Source organism: Rhyacophila brunnea, unplaced genomic scaffold (genome assembly GCF_057557595.1).
Source record: "Rhyacophila brunnea isolate RB1 unplaced genomic scaffold, BYU_Rbru_1.0 scaffold_4, whole genome shotgun sequence".
Classification (NCBI taxonomy): Eukaryota; Metazoa; Arthropoda; class Insecta; order Trichoptera; family Rhyacophilidae; genus Rhyacophila; species Rhyacophila brunnea.
This window is the reverse complement of record NW_028233068.1, coordinates 44,504,944-44,532,580: the sequence shown is the minus strand read 5'-3', so window position 1 is coordinate 44,532,580 and position 27,637 is coordinate 44,504,944. Positions and strand designations below refer to the sequence as shown.

At 35.6% G+C, this 27,637-nt stretch overlaps 1 protein-coding gene across 2 annotated transcripts in view; it reads left to right on the top strand.

The window, feature by feature from the left end:
- LOC147067419 (apolipophorins-like) overlaps positions 1–27,637 on the top strand; it is a 95,219-nt gene that overhangs the window by 11,785 nt on the left and 55,797 nt on the right. For both annotated transcript variants that reach the window (XM_085953943.1, XM_085953942.1), the window contains exons 2-18: positions 4,372–4,395; positions 6,264–6,463; positions 8,238–8,402; positions 9,669–9,806; positions 11,072–11,261; positions 12,847–13,007; positions 14,980–15,068; positions 15,954–16,119; positions 16,592–16,780; positions 17,363–17,515; positions 17,814–17,961; positions 19,185–19,305; positions 19,633–19,795; positions 20,782–20,985; positions 21,657–21,836; positions 21,928–22,115; positions 26,315–26,426. In XM_085953943.1, coding sequence (XP_085810069.1) covers positions 8,283–8,402; positions 9,669–9,806; positions 11,072–11,261; positions 12,847–13,007; positions 14,980–15,068; positions 15,954–16,119; positions 16,592–16,780; positions 17,363–17,515; positions 17,814–17,961; positions 19,185–19,305; positions 19,633–19,795; positions 20,782–20,985; positions 21,657–21,836; positions 21,928–22,115; positions 26,315–26,426 — 2,322 coding nt within the window. In that variant the 5' untranslated portion in view covers positions 4,372–4,395; positions 6,264–6,463; positions 8,238–8,282. The remainder of the gene's footprint in view (positions 1–4,371; positions 4,396–6,263; positions 6,464–8,237; positions 8,403–9,668; positions 9,807–11,071; positions 11,262–12,846; positions 13,008–14,979; positions 15,069–15,953; positions 16,120–16,591; positions 16,781–17,362; positions 17,516–17,813; positions 17,962–19,184; positions 19,306–19,632; positions 19,796–20,781; positions 20,986–21,656; positions 21,837–21,927; positions 22,116–26,314; positions 26,427–27,637) is intronic.

Sequence of the window (27,637 nt, the reverse complement as noted above, 5' to 3'; positions counted from 1 at the left end):
TTAACCGTCTCAATACATACAACGTAATAATATTTATTATGAAATACCTCACTCTTATCACTTAATTTGGCAGTTAATTTCATTATCATATACCGCAGGATTCGGCGTATGGTCAATCATCGCTCATCAATGGAATGCTACTAAATTTTGGGGTGACCTCGACTTTTTCACTCGTCAGCTTACCACCTTCTACTTTACTAAGTCTCTGTGATAAAGGAGTTAATTTAAATATTTCATATTATATTTGTTGCTGTAGTTAGGGATTTAACAATTTACATTGGTTTTCATTTCGCTCTTGTTTTTAATACACCAGAAGCTCGTATTAAAATACGTTGTGGCTTAAACTAAGTCCAAATATATTACCTACCCTAGTAATAATAATTTTCGACTGCGGCCCGAAAAATATTGTCTGCCCGAATTTTTTGTAGTTATGTGTATCAGATGTTTAAATACTGTCATTGCATCTGTCCGTTCTAGGTAGGTAGATATATTATGAATAAATCAAGCACACTTTAATTTATTTTAGTGAAATTATTGTGCGCTCCAGTTCGTAAAATGTTCTATTTGGAGTGCTGGTGAATGTGCCTCTTGCGGGTGGGGCTTCACCTCATCTCACTTCCCTGCCTGCAACAGCCCTAAAGAGAGCAAATATAATCAGGCGAGTGTAACTACAATGTTGTGATTTTTCGAGGGTTAGGTAACTGCCTGAATTTAGAAAAATTGTCATATTTTATTAAACCAATAAATCAGCCGACTTGACAGGGCACTGAGCACTGTCAACTGTAATTTCTTTGATTAAAAAATGTATCTTTGAGGCATTTAATTTCATAACAGCAGTTAATCAATCGACAAAATTTTATTAAAATTATGTTTTTATTGTAAATATGAATTTATTATTGAGATTTATAATATTTTTTTCTTCGTCATTCTTTGATCATGTCCAGCCTTTAGTTGGAGCATATGGATACCACACGGCACATCCAAGAATCCATGTCGCTCGCCAGTTTTCCGTAACTCCTCTGTATACACTCTGCAAATAGTATTTAGCGGCCTTCCAAGCAAGCCATGTTGAAATTTTCTTGACGCATCTATAGCGCGTGGCTGGGCCAGGTCCGACATCGCTTATTCACTTTCAGTGAAATGAGAGGCTGTTTGACCCGTTCTCTTATCTCCTCGTTACTCCTAAAGTCATACCACCGTATAACTAGTAACCGCTGCAAACATTTGTTCTCGATGCTAAGTATGGTGCCATGATTTCCTATAATAAAGCACCATCTTCAGAATACAAGCGTAGAATAGTTGACATTTGGTTTTAACCGAGTGTAGTTGTGAGTCCAATACATTCCGCATCAAGTTAAATGTTGCTCCAGCCATTCTTTTTCATATAGTGAGCTACCTTTGCAAATGCCCGCAATATTTCCCGTGATGTGCACCCCCAGTTGGCATTTTCTAAGTAGAATTCCATTTTACAAAATCATAATATAAATTATATTAAATTCTACAGGTCTGTTTATTGGTCGATAGCAATTTCGGTTGAAACATTATTATGAAGACTACATTCGATAAGTCGTGAGCATTGGCACTGTATAACGATCCTCATGTCATCTCAAACGTGAAAGTGGGGTGACATCTATTGTTTGGACCATGTCTCAAAAATAGAAGACACCCCACCATCCATTTTTATTAGGCCATAAGGGAAATGGATGGTCAGGTGACCTTAACTTTGGTGGTTGGATTGTGTAGAAAGAAACATAGTATGCCTGAGATTAAGGCAGTGGAGGGAGCTTGGGGCGGACAGAGGGTAGTGGATACGCTTTCTGGAGGAGAACAAGACCCACGTTGTAGTGTTGATTATTATAATCTGTGTTATGGATATCATTTATACAAGTAACGTTTGACCATAAGATAAACTCGGTTAAACATGGAAATGTATTGAACATAATAGAGATAGTAATAGGAAAATTTTGTACGAAAACACTTTGACAGCAATTCCAGAATGTTTTCAATAATAATCTCTGCATTAAAAAATGTAAAAAAAATTACATGTCTGTTGACATCGTGCTGGGGTTGCTAACTTTTATATCAGCTGTTGTTTAATTTTTAATACCTAGTGATATTTTATTGTATAAAAAAATGTCTTTTTGACTTGTAAACAACTTGCGGCTAATTTAATTATTATTAGCCTTAGTAACCAGTTTCTCTTTCATTAATTCATTAGACTCCATCTTTATATTTTTGTAAATGAAGATTTTTTTCAACATAACAAGTTCTCAACACATTGAATGTCAAGTTAAGATCATTGAATGAAAACAATATATATGTTACGCCGAATGTGCGAAATTGAATATTACATGAAATGGGCAAAATTTTGCCTAAATCATGAAAAATGCAAGCCCGTTGCCTTATTCATGAATTAGACAAAATATCCGGAGAGTGCGTGAAATCGGCAGTAATTTTTCTGCCTACTTCATGTCTTGGACAAATTAGATAGTAGCGCTACGGTGGTATTTTTTGCAACTAAACTAAATGCATCAAATGCTCATGGATTGGTCAAAATGTACATTTATATTATCTATGGTCAAAATAGATGATCACGCTCCGTGGTGTTTTTTGCAACTAAACAAATGTGTCAAATGTCATTGATTTGAATGACGTTCATATCCATTTACTATGCGCAAAAAAATTCTAGAACTATAATATGATAACGGAAGAATTTTATTGAAAAGTATTTTCGCGATTTGATTCGTGCTTGGGTATCAATTGTGCAATGGTCGACTGAATGTTTGTGATAGTTTGTTGACACTTGATAGCTAACCTCAAAATTGACATTCAGTTGAATAATTTAATTCAGAATTACAAAACCTAACCTAACCTAACCTAATAATAATAATATTATATTATGTCCAATTATAACTAATAAAACCATCCGTATTAAATTTACTTTTTCTTCTGTCATGTTGACAGTTCAAGAATTCCATACCGTGGTGAATTCATGTACTCAGCAGAAAAATTACCTAATTCATGAATAAGGCAACAGGCTTGACTATTACATGAATTAGCCAAAATTTTGCCCATTTCATGTAATAGTCAATTTTGCACATTCGGTGTAACATATATACCAATATCTACTTTGCTCTATGATCGAGATATTTTCATGGAATGTTGCTGATAAAGTGAAATTTGATATTACAAATTATTAATTTCCATAAAATTGTTATAGTTGACATTCATTGTACTTTATATGATTAATATTACAAAAATAAGAGCATTCAGAAGTGGAATGTTCATTCTTTGTTCGAAATGAAGTGCTTTTGACATATTGTTAGGGAAAGGGACAACTGGGCGCAGGGCTCGAAATGAACCGGAACGCACCGGAGCGCCGTTCCGGTTTGTGCAATCTGTAAAGTTATCGCTCCGTCTCACCTACAAAATAATTTTACCGTCTGAGGTAGATATGCCATAGATATAACAAAAAATCTAACATACATACACATAAAATTTGATAAGCTTGTTAATATCCTCGGAAAATTTTCGAGCGCTCCGGTTCGTAAACTTCTCCATTTCGAGCGGACACTGTCGAATGAAATAAATAAATATTTGTTACGATTTTATATAGAAAGTAGACGAGGAATTTTAATCACTTTCTTTCTACTACCTACTTAGTAGTTTTAATTCATTTTGCTCTTGACATAATGATTTTTATTGCGGATTGAGAATTACCCTGCCTGAGGCTTTATATAAACATAAAAGAACTCTCTTCTCGTTGGAATTTAAACATATGCACAATTTAATCATTATTTACATGTGCATATTTAAATTTCTCACCAAGTATTAAATAATAATATAATAATTTAAATAAAATCATAATATTAAATATATATTTTAAAAGTACCTATAATTCACGAAGGTCTAGTTATTTTTGAATTTCATTCATTGTGTTTTGCCCAGTTGTTCCTGTTCCGGCACCGAATCATCCTAGACCCTATTATTATCCTTCTATGTGTCTGGTGAGTAGTTCTTATCATGAGTCATTTTTGTCAGATTTTGTGGAACAGGTGTCCTGTCCAAATATTTCTATCACCAATTGTTTATTTATCTATTTTTTTTGCACATGCATTCATAATAGGTAGGTATTAGGTATGTATGTGTTTATGAGTACATTGCTGATGTCAAAAATATATCAAAAAGTAATTTGACATTAGGAATGTATGTATATTGAAAAAATGGGGTCTGAAATCGAAATTGTGCCATGTGATGGGCAGCGGATAGTGAGGTATAAGTCTAATTAATAAGCATTTCGTTTTATCCCTTTTGTATATGCAATTGTAATATATATGTATATTAATGTTAATCTTTTTTCTTTCTTTATAGATTGCTCTGCCGGATGTAAAGGAGGTAAGAACTTTACACTTTACTTGAATTATTAATAATTACTTAATGGTTTAAATCAGTGGGACACAACCCGGAGCCCACCTTACAGAAATTTTTCTTAGCATATTATCCTAATAATTACCGATCCTAGATGAGAGATAGCGAAACGTTTTCTACGTGTGTATGCTTTTACATAATGGTTTGTTGTGCTTTTATCAAAAAAGATTAAAAACCATATATTTTGTAAAGTTACACAATTCCATATACCTAAATATTTAAAAAAAATATTTTAATTATTTAACACATTGATCGCCAACTAGTTTTACATAAAATAGTTAAAAAATGATTATTTGTCTCTAAGGTATTATTTGATAGGTAATGAAAGAATATAATGTTTTTTTTCATTTTGATGATTTTTTTACGTAAATATTGGTTTTTATGATGTGCCGGCCACATGTGTCCGTCGCGGCGCCAACAAGTTAATTTATTCTATTGCGCCGGGCCGGCCACTTCGCCGGTCACCTGTCCATATGTGTTGACGAGAGCATGGTGCCATTTCGCGGTCGAATTATATTTAGATTTTGATAGTATAATAAACAGAAAAGGCACAAATACGGAATAAAAGTTTTCAAATTGGGTAGTATAATACCTGGATACACATAAACTGGAAATATACGTATACATACCTTATAATCATTTTTTTATTCTATTTTTTTATTTTTTACATATTTTTTATAACTTACATTTTTATCATCTATTTAATTTTTATTTTTATATCAACAAAAACACATTTACAATTTAAAAGGAAAACTTTTTTTTTTCATTATGTACATTCTTTACATTAGTGAGCCTATATTTTGTGACTGGGAAGACATATTTTCAGGCCAAGTGGCAGTAATATACAGAAGGGCCATGCCGGTCACCGCGTATCGAAAAATGCACTGCGCGCGTGCCCGCCGGCGCTGTACAACAACTCTAAGGCAGGTCTTCTTTGCCGGTCACCGGTGACCCCCATGGCCCCCTGAACGTAATCCGATGCCGGTCACCGGTGACCCCCATGGCGATCAACGTGTTAATTAAAAAATATTTTTTTTACAATAATTTAGTGAGGTGCTTATATTTTATAGATTGTCTATTGTCAATTTATTTATTTGCGGTTTATAATTGAGGACTTTTTGAAGACAAAGACACTAAACTTATAAGAGAATCCTACACATAGTTCAGTCAAACCATTATGAAGGTGATGTTTGAATTTTTATTTGAAATAATTCATTGACGAAAATAGTTGTTTGTTACCCAAAGATGGTCAAAAAAGCAGTTTGTTAATTTTTTCATTGAATTAAACGTATTGTGTAGTGGGTTCCATTCACATTCTGCAATATTTAAGTGTATCGATAAAAAAAAACAAATTGTAGCGTAATATATTCAAACGGTGATAAAAGAAGCTAGTGTTGCCAGCTGAGGTAGATTTAAAAAATTCAGTTGATTAAGTATAAAAAAGTACTAAACTTTTGGATACAAAATTCGAACTTTACCCATGTGTTAAACAATGGTACAGTGACACGTGTGCCATAGATTCGCTATCCCTGTCGTAAGCAAAGTTTTCAGTAAAATATGGCATAGTACTTTCATCCACCAATTATAACTTTTTTAAGTTTAAGTTTATTGTGGCTAGTAAGTATGTGTATTACCCTCACTATAGCCTGGTACATTTGGCATAGTGTAGTAAATGTTAATTACTGAAATAACTTAGGAATGACTCTACAACTATGTGATAGCATTGGTTCTTTTTTACTCAAAGTATTATTAGACATTCTTATATTAAATAAATAAACCACCTATGTCAAATGATATGTATTAAATTGTAATATGTATCAAATTTGATTTAACAGGAACTGATCCAAAGGAAGGATTCTTGAAAGGTCACACCTACAAATACTCATTAGAGGGCTTTGTCAATGTTTTCTTGACTGGTGCTGATAAACAAGAGACGCAAGCAAAAATCTCTGCCCAAGCAACCGTTTACGCCTTAGGGAACTGTGCTCATCTTCTGAAGGTTACATCTGTTCAGTTTACAGGACCTGATGGAAAGGTATGGATACGATGTCAGGGGTTTTGTTAAGTTTTATGACAAAATAATTTTTATTATTGTTAATTATATATTGATGAGTCTTTCATGAATTATATAGGTATATAATTAAATACGTAATATATTGCATCGACTGAACAAAAATTTATTTCATACAGACACAAAGCTTTTTATTAACTCTTTTACTCCCAGCTGATTTAGCCTAGCATATGCGAAAACTCCCAAGCGTTTTTTGACAAAAAATCGTCGATTTAGTTTTTTTTAAATAACTAATTCTACACATGTTTTAAAAATTTGAAACATTTTTTGTGTGTTCTCAATGGTGTATAAAGCAATAATAAGTAATAATATTGATAGTTTACATCAATAAAACAAAAGAAAAAAATAATGTATCAATATTTATTTAGAAATGAACGGATAAAACTATGTTTGAACAACAAAACAAGTGTGACAACATTTTTTTATTTATAATTGATTTATCAAATTTTATAATATAATCTATCCTTATGTAATAACAGAAAAAAAATAAACAAATTATTATTTATCTATGAAATAGAATTTTTATAAAGTAATCAAAAAAAATCGTATAGTGTCCAAGGTATTCAAGAATATTATTCAATTCACGAAATCGCAAGAGAATTCGATACAGTATTGACGACTAACTGATATGGAATGAAGTAATTTCAAAAAATAAGTCTCAAAGCACTAAATCATTTATAATAATATTTATATTCATGTATTTTTTCACCATCTTACCAAAAGTACAGTGGCATCCATTGTTAGTTCAAAAATTACAAACTTCATTTTGTAATGTGATATATGAATCATAAAACAACTAAAAGAAATATCAGAATTTAAAATGTGTCATAAAAATAATGTTTTATTATTTTTATGACCCTCTTTGGTCTCAAGTTCGACAGCAGAGCAATTATGACTTGTGAGTTAATAGGGTGTGACATAATTATAAATAAAGCCGACACTAAAATAAATGTTACTCACACTCAACACACAGTGAATATAATGATTCGTCTACACGAGACGAAATATGACGGGAAAAAAATTGGAATAAATCGTAAATTTGGTTCCAAACTTTCGGCCGATGGCCAGATGGAGTTTTTGCATAGGTATGGTGGGCCGAAATATCGGCCCCGTGGGAGTAAAAGGGATCTTTAGTGTTTCAACTCATAATTTTTTGTAGAATCGTAGAATTCTCAAAAAAAGGTTTTCTATTATGTAGTAAAATACTTATTATTAAATATAGCAGGGGCAAAGGGTGGAGGTAGTGTGTTAAGATCCGACATAAATAGTGCATATTAAACTTTGTCTGTCAAACGTATTTGTTTTCATTGAACAAAGAGTACAATGTGTAGACAGTCAATTAAATCCTGCCTAATTCAAGCCATAGTAGATAATTCTCAAAAAATATTTTTTATCGATTATGGTTTGGTTAGGCAGGGCTTAATGAATTATAAAAAACTACCCAACGCCATCTGTAACATGTATTATTAATTCAACGAAAACAAATAAGGATAACTGAAAAAGTGTGCACTATTTTGTCGGATCGCCCATTACATACCTAAACTATTATGGTTCGGCTTAGGCAGGGTTTAATTGAATTTTATAAACTAAGCAGCACCATCTGCAAATTGTAATCTTACACCAGCTTGACAAGTTAACTGTCAATTATTAATAAATGCTTTACAGATTCACAACAATATAATGACCTACCAAATATGTTTCAATAGTGTATGTATACATATTTAAATTTTCTTTACAGAAATATGCAGGCTCTGAAGATTTCCTCAAGCCAGTTCAGTTCACGATGCAAGATGGCGTTGTCAGCCCTCGTATTTGTGCCGAAGAAAATGATTCTGAGAAGTCTCTCAATGTCAAGCGAGCAATACTTTCTTTATTGCAAACGGCCACTCAGCAAAAGACAGAAGTAAGATATATGATGGTCCAGATTTTTTAACATTATAGGGAACATGTGGAACTGAGGATTAAATGGACCCAAGTGTAAATGACCCAAGTTAAGTAAATTGACTTCAAAGTTGAATATGTGGCTATAAATTCTACATAACTGTTTTCAATGTTCTGTAAAGTAGGCCAGCTTTGCCAATGGCACATTATTCCGGTAAAAAAAATATTGACATTATTTCTTAATGTGTAGTGTTTTTAGGGTTTGAAGGAGTTTGGGTCCGACCAAAATATTGAAATTAGATATATAGGTATAAAAATAATAATTAACATTTTATATATTCCCATATGCTCATTGAATATAATACAATGTTAAGAATATTATGATGGTTATGACTTTTCATACAAATCAGTTTTCACACATAACTTGATATTATATAGTTAATTTCTGGTATGAGGTCCAATGACGATAGTGTAGTGAAACAGTTCTGATAGTATTAGTTCAGAAACAATCACATAAGCATCCAGACTTCGAAATCAAATAAATATATGGTGACCTAACCGGAAATTGAACCAAAACCTCCGGATGGGAAGCCAGTTCCTTCCATGCCTTCTTAATTTATAACACCTCATTTGAACTTTGCTTCATCAATATGCATTTTATTTAACCTACTGTAAAATAGTGGTAGTTGCCATGGGTCTCTGGTCCGCCACAGGTGAATTCAAATGTTGTTTTTTCAATATGTGTTTGATTCAGAACAAGAAACCCATGAGTCGAGCAAAACTAGTTGCGATGACCTCCATTCTGTGGACACCATATCATATTCATCATTAATAACCTGATCCGTGCCACGGACGAATTAACTCGCGGGTTCTTGTAAACATCATAACTTCTGAATAAACATTCTGTGTATATTTTCTAAACAATATTTATCATTTTAGTGTGAAAATATTCACGATAAACTCGATAAACATGTTGTATTGGTAAGTTTTCACAAATATTTATCATTCCGTTCCTATTTCATATTTTTTAAGGATTTATTTTATTCCGAAAATAGCTGGCCTACAAGTGTCCACCTAGTAAAAAATTGGCTGGCAGTGACAAGGTTAAAGTGAAACAAGTAATGTTCGTCATTTATTATTTTTTATATCACTAAAACTGAAATACCTATATAAAAAATCCACTAGGGTAATCGGTAGACATTCTTCAAGAATAGTACTTTCCTTAAAAAATAGTGGTTACCTACCTATTGATATTTTTGCATATTCATAATGTAATTTTTTTTGACAGGTGGACATTTTCGGCGTCTGTCCAACAAAATTCACCAACACCGGAAACAGGGTTCAAAAGAAGAAGGATTTGAATTTATGCAAAGGTCACAGCCAGACCGGCCACGATGCCCTTTACCAATTTTACAGTAGTGATGCCGTAAGTAATTCTAATCAATCAAACGATTTTAGGTTTTTTTTGACACCCCTTCCCCAATTTTCATATTTTGTCAAATAATCTTTAACCCCTCTACATCATAAAATTGAACCCCCCTTCATTAAAAAATAAATTGTTTATATTTTGTTGGTTTTGTGACATCACATTTTCAACAATCCCCCCCCCATCCTCTTACTTACAAATCATCACATTATATCAGACAGACTGCATCCCCGTATATAGAAAAGCTCATAGTCCCTATCTACCATAAAGTTGGGTCATATTTCATTTAAGTAGGTAGGTAATTAAGTAATAAAGTACATAACATTAAAAAAAAATTAATATTCAAGGAATTGATATTGATACCGGCTTTTCTCTGTCGAGGAGAATGGTGAAGGCCGTTTCACTAGCAGGCCAGAAGCGGGGTGGAATTGAGAGAAACGCACGTTGAGGTTGTTACTGGCAGTTTATTATATCGCTATGCAGGGTAGTCGTTGGCGGTGGGTTGGTCATGGCGATGGTAATGTCGGTTTGGCGGGCTGCAGACGCGGTGTCGCTGGCTGTTAGCATGAGATTTTGTGGCTGCAGATGCTTGTTGCTCCGCGTCCGAGGCGATGCTTGCTGTTTGGCGTCAGGGGTCAGAGAGTCAGGGCTTGCGGCTTGGCTGGAGATTCTGGAGATGTTTCTTGTTCGGGGTCCGATGTAAGAGAGAGCTTTTCGCGCCTATCCAACTGACAGATTCGCGGCGTCCTGTTTTTCGTGTCAGTCGCGAACCTCCCTGTTTTACCGACGGCGCTGTTTCGAGCGGCCGTTTTTGGTAGACCGCGTCTGTGTTTTGGCGGGAGCGTAGACGAATTCGAATTTCGGATTTTTGAGGCGGGCTCTAATCGGCCGAGGGTTGCAAGAACCGCGAAGAGTGGACGTAGGCTGTGGTGTAATGGGAAAGTTGATGGTTCTGTCCGCCCTTTGAGGTGGTCTCCTGTGGGAGACTTCCATCTGGTATCAATATCAAATACAAAAGCTGACAAAATTAATGCAATTTATGAAGCACTTGATGAAAAAACGACTAGTTTATTTCGTCGTAATTAGATAAGATGCATATGGCTTAGTTGATATAGCACATTCGCGAGAATCCAGTGGATTTTGAGTCCCACTGGGTGTCGTATTTTTTTCAAAAAGATTTTTTCTGGTACCTTGTTATATATTTCTTTGAGGTGTTTTCAAATTATGTATGTATATTGTTAAATTAATTTGTTGTATTCATTCAGACGTTCAAGAATGCCCACATCATGAAGGGAAGTTTGAAATCGGAAACACAGCTCATCTCTGGAATCGTACAGTTGGCTATCGCCCAAGAGGAATACTTCTACAGACCTTTCTCCATTGGACAATCTGGTGCCAAAGCTGTTGCTGGTTCAAGGCTGGAGCTCAAGGAAACTAATGAAGGAACTTTAACTGGTATAATATATGCTTTCTCTATGTTGTAATACAATGTATATATACATCAGTGATATAGAGTAGGTAATACAACTTTTAAGTCAGGTTTCGTGGAAAGAAGAATTTTTTGGGCTACGGCGCTGACAATCTGCAATTACTTTAAACGTCTTTTGCAGTGGTTTTTAACCTTCTTTGATTGACGGAACGGTATTTTGGAAAAACTCAGGGAACCCCTAAGTGAATGATAAATATTATTAATATCCAGAGGGGTAAATTACAAACGAGACATGAAATCTATAAGCACAGTTCTGCTCATTAACAGAATCAAATTGCTATTATTTACTATCTGTAACCTTGAATTGTATGTAATTTTATTATTTTTGTAATGAATACATACAAACAGATTTATTAAAATTGTAATATACATTTCCTCAAATATTCAAAGAATGTTATCTAATGTTGTCAACACGCGGAATCTATTGTCAAAAGTTGTATTATTCATATTCCTTCCGTAAATTCCTCATGATGATCTATTTACCTGCACTAAACGTCACTGGTGGCAGTCAGTAAAATGATAATTTCCTTTCAAAAAATCAAAAAAAAAACATTTAAAAAAAAAAAATCCAACATTTTGAATATAAATGAAGACTTTGCTGTAACTGTAACGTTAGCGAACAGTAGTTGACGACGCTCATTACCGATATCTCAATTCGTCAATTTTCATCCCTTCTTTTTTAGTATGTTACGAAAAAGTTTATGCAAATTTCAAACCAGGTTGACAATTACTGGCATAGATAATAGGTACAGAAATAAAATGGCAATCAATATAATATTTAATAGACTAAAGTTTTGATTATATTGAGATGCATGTTGCATACTATCACGCTGTCACGACGACAAATTTAGTCTATGGTTTCGTTATTTTGCAGAATATTTTGAATGAACACGATCTCTGTAAATTCAATGATGGAGTAACCTAGTAACGAGTCTCTGTCAATTCAATAATATTTCGAACAGAACGCCCCCAGACCCGCAGACCATAGACATTAGAGAACATTCTTATAGAAAATACATAGTGCCAACCGCTAAAAACAAAAAAACACATGATTTTGACATGATTCGAAAATCTGTAGGCATGTAGAAAATGATAAAAAACTTTCATTGAGTCATGTAGGTGTCGATGCATTGCAGTACAATGTGAGGTGACCTTATTGTTCTGGTGATTTTGGCAGATTTTGCTAACTGACAATGTTCATTTAAAGGTTCAAAATGTGCTACGGGATGGAAGCATAAGTCTGATAACATTTTAAACACCAATAAAAATGACATTACACCCTTTCATCCCGTAGCGGCAGCTAACTGTGACGTCACGTGATAGTACGCGACATGCACCTGAATATATTTTGCGTTTAACATTCTATTTTTTTTCTGTCATCAACAGACACTTCATCTGTTTATTAAATAGATAGGTACCTACTCATTTGTTTTGATAGCGGTCCTTTTGACCGCCATTGCTAAATTTTAATACTTCTGTGATGCATTTTCTGTTGTGTTTCGTTCAAATAAGATAAATTATTATTAATTAGTTTAATCTTGTTTCTTTCAGCCAATTGTGTTGTGCCAAAGGCAATTACGTTTGAGATCTCGAAGACATCGCACAATGAAAACAGCTTGGAGAACATTCAAAATGCTTTGAAGACGGCCACCCAATACTTGGATGGACATGTCCAGCCAAAATCAGCTTCATTCTTCACCGCTCTTATTAGAGTAAGGAAACCATTCATTATTCATGAAAAAAGTTTGATTCTTTTTTGAATTGTTTCTAAAATGTTCAATAATAAATCTTAACATTGGTGAAGGATTTGTAATAAAAACATAAAGTAAAGTTATACTTGTGAAACATCACAATATTGCTATATAATATTTGAGACTTTCACGGTTGTTTATTATTGTAATAGATTTCTGGATTGTCACCGTGTGTTTTTTCTCCTCATTATCTCATCTCTTGTACGTACTGCAAGCTCGAAAAGACAAGGAAAGAAGGAGGAAGAACACGCAATGGCAAATCAAAAATCTATTATAACACAATATTTCAATTGTTGAATACTAGGCTACACTTAATTATATTAAGTTTGAAAAGGATACACTCCATAATATGAAAACATATTGTGTTATAATCAATAATTAAATATACCTATATGGCATAAATCTAAAATCAACTTGTCAAAAAGTAAATAAAATCTAGTGGCTTGAGGTCCGCCAAAATAAAAACTATAAATTCCAACTATTAACGTAGGTACTTAGTAAAATATCAATGTTTGTCTTTCCTACTAGCACATTCTGTAAGTAATTAAAAATAAATATGATGACGCATACCTTTAAGTATATAATTATATTTTTTCTTGAATTATGTTTTAAGGGTCCATGTGTAGGTCAAAATAGAGATTTTATGGTTTTTTCGGGGTTTAAGCTTGGACATTCCTTAAACGAAGTAGAAAATCTATTTATATAATTAATGTGAATCCCAATTATTTCTTTATGTTAAACATTTGATGACTACCTACCTCAAGTATTTTTATTACGTTAAATAGTATTCTTTTAAACCTCTTGATCTAATGGTTTAGGTTTAGAATAAAGTCATATTTCGGTACATCCATGTAAGATAGTTTTGTCACTTTTTAGACTTTCTATTTTACCAACACGCGCATAAACCTATTACATAAGTAAATTGTTGTTTAACATTATATTATAGTAAAATATTACGGTAGAAAATTATTTTTGTAATTTCTGTGCACCGAAACCTGACACAGATCTCACAAGAATTAGACATCTTTTTATTGAGAAAATGTGCACGATTACAGTAAAACCTCGTTAATAAGAGCACGGATAATTTATTCTAAATTCGCCGTAATTCGAAATTTTCAAGTCCCTTGAACATTATTTTCATATAAAATCATGCCTTTAATTAATTAATTAATTCGAAATGATTTCAGAGTCCTGGCATACAAAAATTTTCAATAAATCGTAATAAAGTACACTATTTCATGAGCCAGTCATTGAAAATTGTGATAGATTTTTCATAAAACATCATAAATTACTTATTTTAAGAAGGTAATATAAATAATCCTGACATTTTATGACCCATTTAACACACACGGAATCGAAAATTTCGTAGGCACATCTATATGATCGTAAACGAAATGAATGAAAATTTTTTTTTTTTTTTTCAAAATTAAGTATTTTTCCCATATACATTTCATATTTCGTAATTCGAATTTTTTTCGATTATCGGTCCTGTGGAATTCGTATTAACGAGGTTTTACTGTAACACATTTTAAGATAATTTTCTGATACTGATTACAAGCTGTGTCCTTTACTATTCAAAGACTGACTAAATATCCTACTAATTATGACTTATTTATGATAATATTATCAACCTTAAAATGAAGTAGTATTTTTTTTTTAATCGCCATGCACTTGAGCAAGTAAATTTAGGATAATTCTATATTTTACCACTAGACCGTGCCAGTATTTTTCATGCATTTTAAATTACAGTCGAATAATCTCATTGCACTTGTCACATCACTTGTCTGCTTGCAGTTTTATTAATTTAAATACAGACAAATAAATGAACTTTTATTATTTATGACATTAATTACAATTACGATATATCAAGATAAACATTTGCCACTGATATCGAAACATATTTAAAATAATTTGTTCCTTAAATTTTTCGCAGGTTCTGAGAGGTTCCAAAACTGACGACATTTACAAAGTTTTCACCAAGATCATCAACGATTCCAGTTACGCCAACAAGGAATTGGCCCAGTGAGTTTATAATAATTAAATCTAGAATCATTAAAAGGGGGTGGGGTGCATAGGACAATCGGCTAAGCTAAAATAGATGTTATGAATAAATCTAATACTATGAAATGTTACTTTCACTGCTACAAAAGATATAATGGAATAACTTATCTACAGACAAGGTTTATTTATTTTGTAAGATTATTATAATATTAGAATTGTTTGGATTGTTTTGAATTGAATAATTAGAATTTTAAAATATTTGGTTTTATACAACATTTAATAATATGCCATAAGATATTGCACTCATGTTTATTTTAGCGATTACATCCTAGTGTACCAAATTTCTTTGGAGTAATCTAACACAAAAAGTAAAGATTGTTGCTTGGGCTGATTGTTCTCAATATCATTAATTTCATCCATTTATTTCACTAATGTGTTTACAGATTATATTCACAGGATCTTCTCATAAATATCACAATGAAATTTGTCCCCCCCATCTTGAAAAAACAAAACAAACGACTCTAGAAAGAGAAACACAAGAATTTCACTAGTAAAAAAATCTATCAAACTCTTTGATTGTAAACATCTTGAAACTATGACATTTATGTTAGGTGGGTTTTGTCAGATAGTATAACAGATCATGGAAAACAGCTGGGTTGGTCTACTGCTGAATGGATGCCTTCCACTAATTTCAGTTCACAGTTTTTCGTTCCCACGTCTTTCCTCCGAGCTTTACTTGGTTGTCAATTTAGCAAATCATACGGTAACCCTGTGGCTGTTTACTACACCATGAGTACCATTGTATGACTGCATTAATTGTCCAGTATTTATCAAATCCCAATTACAAGAGAGAAGATAATATATCAGTAATTATTATTTACAGTTAAAATGTTTATGTTTTTGCAGAAAAGTGTACCTAGACGCTCTGTTTCGATGTGGAACGGGAGATTCTATTGAAGTCACAATCAAGCTCGTCAAGGAAAAGCATCTCAATCCGTTGCAAACGAGATTGGCTTTCGCTTCTTTGACCAGCGTGCGCTATGCCTCCGTTGGCTCTCTCAACGCTGTTACCGTAAGGACCTTTAATTATTAAATAATCATAAACAAATGTTTACTCATATTGTAATTGATTGATTAGAATTGCCTGTTTCTCTGGCGAAAGTTATATTATACTATCACAAATTAATAAAGTTATATTATATATGTATTATTATTGTATCATTCACAAAACATATTAAGAGACATGGGATGGCTTTATAATGTGAGTATTTTGCAATACTTTATGGAAACCCTGTTTGATAACCAAGCCATTGGTAATCCTTTTATTGAGATGTGGAACTGAAGCAACTTAACTGAAGGTTTAAGAGACTTAGTAGCATTTTGCGATACGCCACATACATATGTGTGGGTCGTATAATATGTCCAATTAGCAAAGCTTTGTGGAAAACCACCATGGGTGGTTAAGAACTGGGAAGAGCAATTGTTTTAAGTCAGTCTGGTTATTGGCCACTATGTATTAACAGGATATTTTTTGTTGAATAAAGGATCTGCTGGACTTCCCCGATTTACCAAATGAAGTGTACCTTGGAGCGGGAGCGTTGGCTGCAGCCCACTACCGAGAGCATGCTCGTTCTGATGACCATCATATAAGCGATGCCATCATCGCACTCTCTGCTAAGCTGGTCTCCAAGCTAGGAACATGTCAGGCTACTACAAAGAGTGATGAAAATAAGGTTAGAATATTATTTTTTTGTAATTTTTAAAATATTTGTAAATTATTTACGTCGCTAACTTATAATAGGTATTTGGTATCTATAACAGGTTTGATTTTGAAGTGATAATGGGTCAACCTAAATTGTGTCATCTTTATCCATGCTATATTGAATTATATTATCTTTGTTGTGGATTGTTGCGGCGCCGCATTTCGTGGCTTAAGATTCTACGTGTTTGGTACGAGTGCAGCTCCACTGAACTGTTCCGGGTAGCAGACGACAAAGCTAAGATCGCCTTGATGGTGGCCGACCTCCGTTAGGGGATGACACAACAAGAAGAAGTTATGGACTTAAAAATGATTTGAAGAAAATAAATGACAATATATTTAGCGAAGTTTTGATTAGTTGTTAATTGCTTCTTGTTAGCGCAGGGTCCTATTCCTGCCAGCAGCACTCAGAGTACCCATAAATCCTCGCCTGGAATCTATCCACCTGCTTTGGCATATTTTATTTATGGGTTAATTCTAAACCAAGCATTCTGGGACCCACTACAACAATACCTATGATTATTATGGTTGATATATTTTTATTTTAATATTCCAGATAATCATCGTCTTGAAAGCCCTGAAGAATATCAGAAATATTGAAGACAATGCTGTTGAAACATTGGTGAAGTGCGCTTCAGATAAGAGTGTGGAACAGAGAGTCCGAGTTGCCGCACTTGAAACCTTCACATCAGGTCCATGTATCGAAAAAGTATGAAAAATTACTATACAATTTCTTATCTATAATTAATTAAAATGAAGATACAACCACTAACCACGCCACCTATGTCACTATTTTTGACCATGGATCTCTGCGAGCATACATACCGATATGCCACTGCAACGTATTTGGTCAGTTATAATAATGATGCAGAATGGCAAACACTTCGGCTAAATATGTACATGCAAGTTGTGATATCCATTGGTGTGGACCATCAGCCAAAAGTGGTTGTATCTGTGCTAGGACTAAATCTGTAACTTAAAGATTCTATTATAATTTTCTATTTCAGCTTCAAACAGTTGCTTTTAAAATCTTGGAAGACATTGATGAAGATTCCGAGACGAGAATCAAGGCGTACTTGGCGCTGATTGAATGCCCATCCAAACACCTCTCTGAGAGTATTAAGAAACTTCTCGATGCAGATACAGTTTATCAAGGTAAGAAAAGAATTTTACGAATTAGTATGACCCAGGGAACACATAATTAATGGGAACTGAAATACTTAACGCGTGTGGAGTAACAGGCAACTGATCTCGAGTGTGGAAGAAAATGGGATAAACTTAAACACGTGTCAAGAATACGTCATTCTAAGCTTGTCCTTCATTCTGACAACTGCTTTCGGTTTCTGCACTGACTCTCATTCAATATTGGTTTATTTGAAGGTTGCAACACACACTATTGCACGTTTATAATGTGTTTCATTTTTGTAGGACACTCACACATTCAAAACCCTGCTTCAAAATGTAGTGTGTATATTTGGGTAGTCTATCTGAATTGTATTTATTAATCTGTTCTGTGGTACGAATAGTAGGTGCCCAATTAGCTCTACTACTATGTAACAGAGTCTGCACTCAGAGATTTGATGCAGTTTAAACATAATCTGAACTATAATAAACTGAACAAAATTTCTTTATTAAACTCTGTCACACGGATGTGATTTCTGTCAGACACAAAACCTCAAAATTGACTGTTGAATACTCAAAGTGGCTAAATAAGAAGTTAGCAAAAATATTGGGTGCATTCATTAGATTAGTCAGCATAAGAGATAATACAGTAATATAATAATGAGCCACAATATATTGTTGCAAGGATATTTTTCAATCAATTGAATATCTTGGATAAAAAAAGATGTAATTACAAACGTCCACTATTATCATGTTAACACACGGTCTGAAATGGCCAAGGTGGTCAAGCAGGCCACATTGCAACCAATTTAATTGAATGCGCAAAAGACTTTTTTCCTAATCAATAATGTTGAGTCAACTTTGTGTATTAAGTTACATATTATTGTGTTTTGTGAATACCAATGCTGTCTGTATATCTCACATTTAAAATTTTCAATAGCATTTAAATTTTCTCTGTTTATGGAACAGCTATATTTGTAGCAATAATAGGGAGAAAAAAATCTTTCTTAATTCAACGGTTGGTTATGTTGACAACTCTTTCTGGCTATAAAGATAAAACACTAAATTGCTCCACTCATAATAAATATATTGATTGACAGTAGAGTCGGCATGTGTAATAATAATCTATTCTAAAAATCCAAAAAGTTCTTACTGCATATCTACCTAAGTTGTTACGACAAACCAACATGGTGTTTTTATCAATCAATCCAGTGTTGTATAAGTATTGAGGTATTAATTTTATTTCTAACTTTCAGTTGCCTCATTCATCACGTCTTCCTTGATAAACATCCAGTCGTCTCATGGCAAAACGACACATGCGGCTCGCATGATCTTCAAATCCTTTAACTTCACAACTCCATACCCAATGGATGCAAGGTATAATATATAATTTATTATTATTGTGAAACTCAGTTTTCAATTTTCGCCTGCAATGCTATTAATTTTTATTCGATGAAATGTCTCTAAAAACATAACTCAGATTCGTGGAGACTTTGAAAAATATCTTTATTATTTTATTGACAAGTGGGGTTATACCATCTATGCACTCAGGTAATTTGGTCTAATAGCATTTTAAGTAAAAAGTAGACTATAGTTTTATCCTTAGATGTTAACGGGACTTGGACTGAATTATCTTTATTTGGCTGAAGCAGGATTTATATTGTTAATACCTCAATCAATGATTAATCTCATTTCTTATTATAGGAAGTATTCTCAAGCATACCGGGCTGTTTACGATATTCAGGGTAGTGACATTCATCCTGTGATCCAATCCAATATCATCTACTCTCAAAACTCTTTTGTGCCCAGATCTGTCAATCTAAACCTTACAGCAGAAGTCTTTGGAAAGGATATCAACTTAATTGAGGTGAATATAATAACCTAATTAGTTTTTTAAGCACCTACCTGTATTAGATGTTGTATCGTATTTTTTGAACTTATTGTCAGATTATAAATACCCACACAGTTATAATCTAATTAATATATTTATTTATTTTGGTATAAATGTTACACCGTCAATATTTTGTCAATATTGACATCGTCAATATTTTGCCTAATTCATGAATAAGGCAACGGGCTTACATTGTTCATGAATAAGGCAATTTATTTGCCAGGGTATGGAATTTTTAAACTGTCAACAAGACACTAGAAAAAGTAAATTGAATACGGATGGTTTTATTAGTTATAATTGGACATAATATTTTTTTTATATTTTTATAATTATAATAGTATTATTAGGTTAGGTTAGGTTAGGTTTTGTAATTCTGAATTCAACTGAATGTCCATTTTGAGGTTAGCTTACATCTGTCAACAAACTATCAAATCACAAACAAACAATCGACTATTGCCTGATACTCAAGCACGAATCAAATCGCGAGAATACCTTTTAATAAAATTCTTCCGTTACATATTATAGTTCTAGATTTTTTTTGGGCATAGTAAATGGATATGAACATCATTGTAGTTATTGATTGGTATATTTTTATATAATCAATGACATTTGACACATTTGGTTAGTTTGATTAGTTGCAAAAAACACCACCGGAGCATCTATTTTGACCAATGCATGAGCATTTGACACATTTGGTTTAGTTGCAAAAAACACCCCCGCTGCCCAACTATCTAATTTGCCCGATGCATGAACTAGGCAGAAGTATTACTGCCGAATTCAAGCACTCGGCAGATATTTTGCCTAATTCATGAATAAGGCAACGGGCTTGCATTTTTTATGAAATAGGCAACATTTTGTGGATTTTATGTAATACGCAATTTCACACATTCGGCGTACCATAAATATAAATGTAATAATTTAAAGCAATGATTTGTGGGTAACTTATTTGGTTAAATTTTAAGTTTGGTGCTCGCCAAGGCAACTTAAACCGCGTGCTCGAGGAATATTTCGGACCCAAGGGGAGTTTCAGATCACCACAGCATATGTATGATAGCTGGAAGGAAACCACAGACAATGTCTATGAAAAACTACAAAAAAGGTTGAATAAAGCTGGATCAAAGGCAAAGAGAGATGTACAGGAACAGATTGCAGCTTTGGGAAAGAAGGTTCGTCATTATCTTTTTTTTTGCATGAAATATTTCTTTCTCCAAAGCACAGCATAATATGGGCCATTGATTTACCATATAGGATAGGCTTTTAGTTAAATTCACATAGATTTGATGCATACACAATTTCTGAAAGTTTGTAAAGAATTCAGGGTCATTCATTGGTCAGCATATTGATATTAAGCGGTATGCAGTCAATGATGTATCGACTGATCAGTATGGAGTCGTTTTCAGCCAATGACATTTTATATTGTAATGATGCAGGTATGCCCAAACAGAAGGTGGGAAATGTACAATTTTCGTTTATCAGAGCGTCTCCAGGAGCACAGCGAAAAAATCCAACCTCATCGGTTTCTACAGAGTGGAGTTTTCTCAGCACTGTTTACAGATACAAAAGAATGTGAATTTTCAAATAAACAAATTAAACCGGCATGTTTTGGTCAAATGAATTCCAAAACACAATACCTACAACATTGCATCACATGCCTCGGTGATGTATTATTGTGCTGTTAACAGTATCTATTCCCATTTATATTAAATTTAATAGCAGATTGGTTACACAACCAATGAAGAAGGTGGATAGATGTCCATTTTTTTTTACTTCATCGCTATTTTTTTCATATAAATAAGAAATTATTCTTCATTAAAATAAACAAAGATAATTGTTACAGTTGAAAACAGACATTGGTGAATACAAAGGAAATTTCGATCTTGACGTCTTTGTAAAACTCTTTGGTTCTGAAGCCATTTTCTTGTCTCTCGGAGACGACCAGCACTTCTCCGTTGAAGCTATCATCGATAGAATATTCAATTACATAGAAGGAGGAATCGATTCAGCCAAGAAATTCTCGGTAAGTATATTAAAATTATTAAAAAAATTATGAATGTTAGATCAAAATTTTCGACTGATGAAATTTATCACTTAACATTTATTTATTTTAGCACGAAGTCCGCTCCCATATCCTGTTCTTGGATATGGAATTAGCATATCCTACATCATCCGGTATGTCTCTGAAACTCAATGCCGAAGGAGCCACCTCCAGTAAACTCACTTTTGGAGGAGACTTTGACTTCAGACAGTTGTTTGGAGATATTTTTAATGCTAAGGTTGACTTTGAATTACAGCCAAGGTGAGTCTTTCTAAAATTTTTGTTTCAAATTTAATACATAATGGAGAAATTTAAGTAATAACAGGCACAATCTTACATAAATTTAAATAACCTCAGAAAGTAAGTGTTTGCACAGAATGGGACATAAAATCACATCTGTGTGTATTTATTAATTATTGTAATTGTGTATCTCCAATAAAGACTACTGCATTTTTATCTTGTAAATTATTTATTGAATAAAAAAATATTTAAGTAATTAAAAATGTATTAGTAGGTACCTGTTTTAAAGTAAAATTTTGAGAGATCCAGACCACATCTATGAATCAAAGTTAATACCTATTGAACACCCAGATTCAGTCTTTTAAATAAATGATGGTCGCCAATACTCACAGAATTTGAAATAACATCTCAGATACAACAGTTAACAATTTTTGAGATGATTAGTGAAAGCATACCGACCGTTATGATCAATGTGGGGTGGGTTTAAGTCCCAATCCCCATAAATATTTTTCTTTATATTTATATCTTTCTCTCTTCGGGTTATTCAAAATTATGTATGTTCTTAGGTTGATGATTTTCAGTAACTGCCATATATATGTAGATCATTTAAAAATTGTTATTTAGTGCTATAATAGTGTTTTAATTATTGGCCAAATGCATAGTAATACTTAAGTTGCCTTTAGCAACTTTTAGCATTACGCCGTTAATATCGGTGACTTTGTGGACATTACAAAAACATGTTAAGTGTTTATTATTATTATTCTAATTATAACGTCTTAGTTTCGGTATTTGGCCATATTATGTAAAATTTTATTATAAAATGAGACTTATTTTATTAAATCGTTGATTTTACTAAATTAAAGTTAAAAATCATTGTTAATTTTTACCGAAGATTTGAATACTAGATACCGACAACTATAACTTGGGGTGCGGCAGTTTGGAGAACTAATAGCGGCGTGTGCTTTAAATTGTAGTTGTCGGTATCTACTGAAGACGTGAGGGCCAAATGTGTAGTTGTTTATATTTAGGTGTTTAAGTGGTCTTAAGCAACTCAGAACTTTATGTCGTCGAAATCGGCAACTTAGTTGTAGTTATTAAAACAGGTTATCACCGGCCTTCTGCGCGCTCTGAAGCGGAGATGGCAGGCCGTGATAACGTCAAGGTCAAAGCGGGGGTGGAGGACAGAAACGCACGGGGTATTTGGTCAAGGCTGGTTTATTGTAAGTCGTTACATGTTATTGTCATGGCGGTCGGTCGGTAATTGGCGGGCTGCAAACGTGGCTTCTTTGCGTCCTAGCTGCTGATGCTTGGCATCCGAGGCGATGCTCGCTGTCCGATGGGAGATAGGATCGGGGCTTGCGGCTTGGCGTGCTGCCGATGTGGTCCTTTATTTCCTGGAGATGCTTAAGAAGTCTGCCGACGCGGTCCTTTTGGCGGGATATGTATCTTGGCTTCGCGTCCGAGGCGAGCAGAGATGATGCTCGCTGTCCGGCGGCCAATCGAAGAAGGAGCTTTTCGCGCGTGTTCAAATGGTGTTCAACCGTCAGATTCGGCGTCATCCCGCTCTCGGTCGCGAACCTCCCTGTTTTACCGACAAATTGACCGGTGGCGGCGCTATCGGTAGGCCGCGTCTGTTTTGGCGGGATTCTGACGAATTTGAATTTCAAGGAGACGGGTTCCGCTCGGCCGAGGGTTGCGATCACCGCGAAGAGTGGACGTAGGCTGTGGTATTTTGGGAAATATGATGGTTCGGTCCGCCCTTTGAGGTAGTCTCCTGTGGGAGACTTTCATCTGGTATCAAACGACCTCTCCGGGAAACGACCGAACCGTCGTCTTTTCCATCAGCCTACCGTCGCTTGTCCTTGGGGGCCAGTTCACCTCTGTGCGGCTTCGACGCGTCCGATGGTCTTGGCGTGCTTGAGGCTCTTTCGTGTCAAAACTGCTGAGGTTTCCACTTCCACATGGTGGTTCCCTCGAATCGACCAGCTCATCGCATCCTTGGGCCGTCGAAGAGTGAGGTGGGACCTGTTGCGCCTGCTAGTCGCCGCCATTGTGTGACTAGAGACCAGGGCACCAATCTCAGCTTCCTCGTGAGGTTTTCGCGGAGGTGTCAGACATGTCAGTCAGGGACACTCCGTGACAGCGCCGGTTCCAAGAATAGACGTCTGGTGATGGGGTCTGGTGTTGGAAGTGGGACCTTGAGTTCTTGAGCGTCGTCTTCTCGCACGTCCAAGGCGTCGAAGCGGTTTGGCCATAGGTGTCGTAGTTTTAAGGCGGGCGTGACATCCTCGCTGGCGTCGGATGTTTGTCGATTTAATGCTGGGGGTCTTGCTGTGTCCCTGGAATCTTGGCTTCCGCTTCAGTCTTCTTGGTCCCTCAGGTTGCAGATCCGATGTAGCCTTGGGCCGTCGGCGATTGAGGCGGTGTCTGATGTATCTGCTGGTCACCGCCGGTTGGGCAACCAGAGACCAGGCGACCAACCTCGGTCTGCCGTAAGGTATATCACGAAGGTGCCGGGCGTCGCGCCGGGGCACTCCGTGATAACGCCGGTGCCAAATGGTAAGCGGATGGTTATGGGGTTTGGTACTGAAGCTTGACCTTGGGTCTTTGCGAGGAGTGTCGTCTTCCAGTGCGTTAAGACTCGCTAGGCTTGATAAGGCTAGTGGTTATGCTAGGCGAGACATCCGCGCTGGTGGCAGATGTTTCGCCTGGGTTTGAGGTACGAGCGCCGTTGGCTGGCACCTCGCTGTGCTGGGTGACGTCGGTCACGAAGAGCGTCGGCGTCGGTAGCCGGGGCATCTCCGTGTAGCGTCGCGACGCCGTTGGCCATGACATCTTACGTATTCCTCCGTGGGCCAGGGTCGACGGATGATACCGCTGGTCGGAGGAACATAACGATGCTGCTGTCACGTCTTGCGATGGAGCCGATGTCCATGCTGATTTGCTATCCAGGCTGTTGCTTCTGTCAGGCGCCACTGGTGTGCTGAATTCCAGGTTTCGGGACCACGCGGTTTTTTGCGCGGCCCCCCAGCAGTGTCTGGCTATGCTTTCCACATCGAATGAACTTGCGGGAGTGTGTCATTTCCGCTGCGAGGAACGTATCGCCGCGTGTCTCGATGTTGCGATTGCACGCGCGAAACAAGGTCAATTTGACATTGTAAATACCGGCCGTGTGTTTCTCCGCCGGTAGAGTGAGTACTCGCAAATGTCACTGCTTGAGGAAGTTCACAGTTGTACTCACTCTGCTGGCGTATCTCAGGGTCGATGCTGGCTCCGGTGGACACAATCCTGCCCACAAGCCCCACGTTGACGGCGATCAACTTATCACCGGCCTTCTGCGCGCTCTGAAGCGGAGATGGCAGGCCGTGATAACGTCAAGGTCAAAGCGGGGGTGGAGGACAGAAACGCACGGGGTATTTGGTCAAGGCTGGTTTATTGTAAGTCGTTACATGTTATTGTCATGGCGGTCGGTCGGTAATTGGCGGGCTGCAAACGTGGCTTCTTTGCGTCCTAGCTGCTGATGCTTGGCATCCGAGGCGATGCTCGCTGTCCGATGGGAGATAGGATCGGGGCTTGCGGCTTGGCGTGCTGCCGATGTGGTCCTTTATTTCCTGGAGATGCTTAAGAAGTCTGCCGACGCGGTCCTTTTGGCGGGATATGTATCTTGGCTTCGCGTCCGAGGCGAGCAGAGATGATGCTCGCTGTCCGGCGGCCAATCGAAGAAGGAGCTTTTCGCGCGTGTTCAAATGGTGTTCAACCGTCAGATTCGGCGTCATCCCGCTCTCGGTCGCGAACCTCCCTGTTTTACCGACAAATTGACCGGTGGCGGCGCTATCGGTAGGCCGCGTCTGTTTTGGCGGGATTCTGACGAATTTGAATTTCAAGGAGACGGGTTCCGCTCGGCCGAGGGTTGCGATCACCGCGAAGAGTGGACGTAGGCTGTGGTATTTTGGGAAATATGATGGTTCGGTCCGCCCTTTGAGGTAGTCTCCTGTGGGAGACTTTCATCTGGTATCAAGGTGACATGTATAATTTATTATATAATGAGAATATCTTAGTTAGCCTTAACAATGACATCTCTGCATTTGGTCCTATAGATAGGAATTTACATTTTTTTATTAGAGATAGTATTTCATAACCATCTATCTCCAAGTATTCTAAGCCTCTGTTGAATTAGTGTCCACTTGTACCAAGTTAATTATTTTTTATTCATTTGACAGTGCGAGTGTTGAGATAGTGGGGACCCTATCCGTGGATGCTGATGCATTCTCAACTGGACTGAAGGTCATAACCACATTGCAAACATCTACTGGTGTCCATATCACTGGCAAGGTTTGATATTTTTTTTTGTTACATTTGTTGACCTATGTTTTGTAATCACAAGATGTGTGGTGTATATGTCGAAAATTAAGAATCTGGGGAATCTATGGAAGCTAGTTCTGAACAATCTGTAGTAGGAAACATTTACATGTCTTTATTTTGATGTATATTTTTTTTATCGTAGAAACTAGATGCCAATATTTCATGGCCATTTAAAATATGTGTTGACACATATCAAACGACGTACAGTCCACTGAATGTCAAACTGAGAAAAATGCAGTTTTATCATATCTTGTAATACAAATGGTTGTAACATGTGAGATATTGTAAGATAATTGAATCTAATACCCACGATGGCTACAAGGATTTTTCTTCTTAGCTTCGGTGCTCGACCTCTTTCTGGCTTTGTCTGGATCCACAAAATCCACTTCTACATCCATTTTATGTTATAATTGTTTAGAAATTAAGGAAAATGATAGGTGCCATCGTTCACCTTAAGCTTGTGGACTTAAGGTGGTTTGAAAAAATATTGATCTTTCGAAACGTGATTTCATACGTAAACAGTGGACTTTTGGAGGTTTACAGTATACCATAATGTGCAGATTTGTATACTCTATTAAACGTATATCAAAAGTAATTTTTTTCAATATGTGGACTTTACGGCGTTTGATATCCATCAACACATATATTAGTAGTATAAAAGGGTGTTATTGTAAATGTCATTGTTTGAAATTGACAATGACTTATTTTGGTACATTAGAGTCCATGATCATAGCACCTTGTAAAATATTTTTTTTTGTCAATATATGCACAGTACCAATGTTGCCAACTATCATTCACAGAATAAAAACATGCCTGAAAACTAGCATTTCAAAATATAAGTCATTATTATGAACATTGTTTTCACTAGATCAAAGATTGAAGAATAATTTATTGTTCACAACTTACTTAAATATTGTATGTAAGATTTATTTTATTGATAAGATATAAGATACAAAAAACCAGCATTCAAGCTGAACCGAAAAACAGAAAAATTGTTATTTTTTTCGGAATGAAAACCGGCACCGAACCGATATGTAATTTTTTACTTGAACCGGAATAAAAATCGAAATGAAAAAAAAATCGGTGTGTGTACTTATGTACACGCGTTAAAAGTTATACTTCTTTGGCGTAACAAAACAAAAACAAAACTTGTGATAACCTAGATTCGGCTAGCTCTTAAT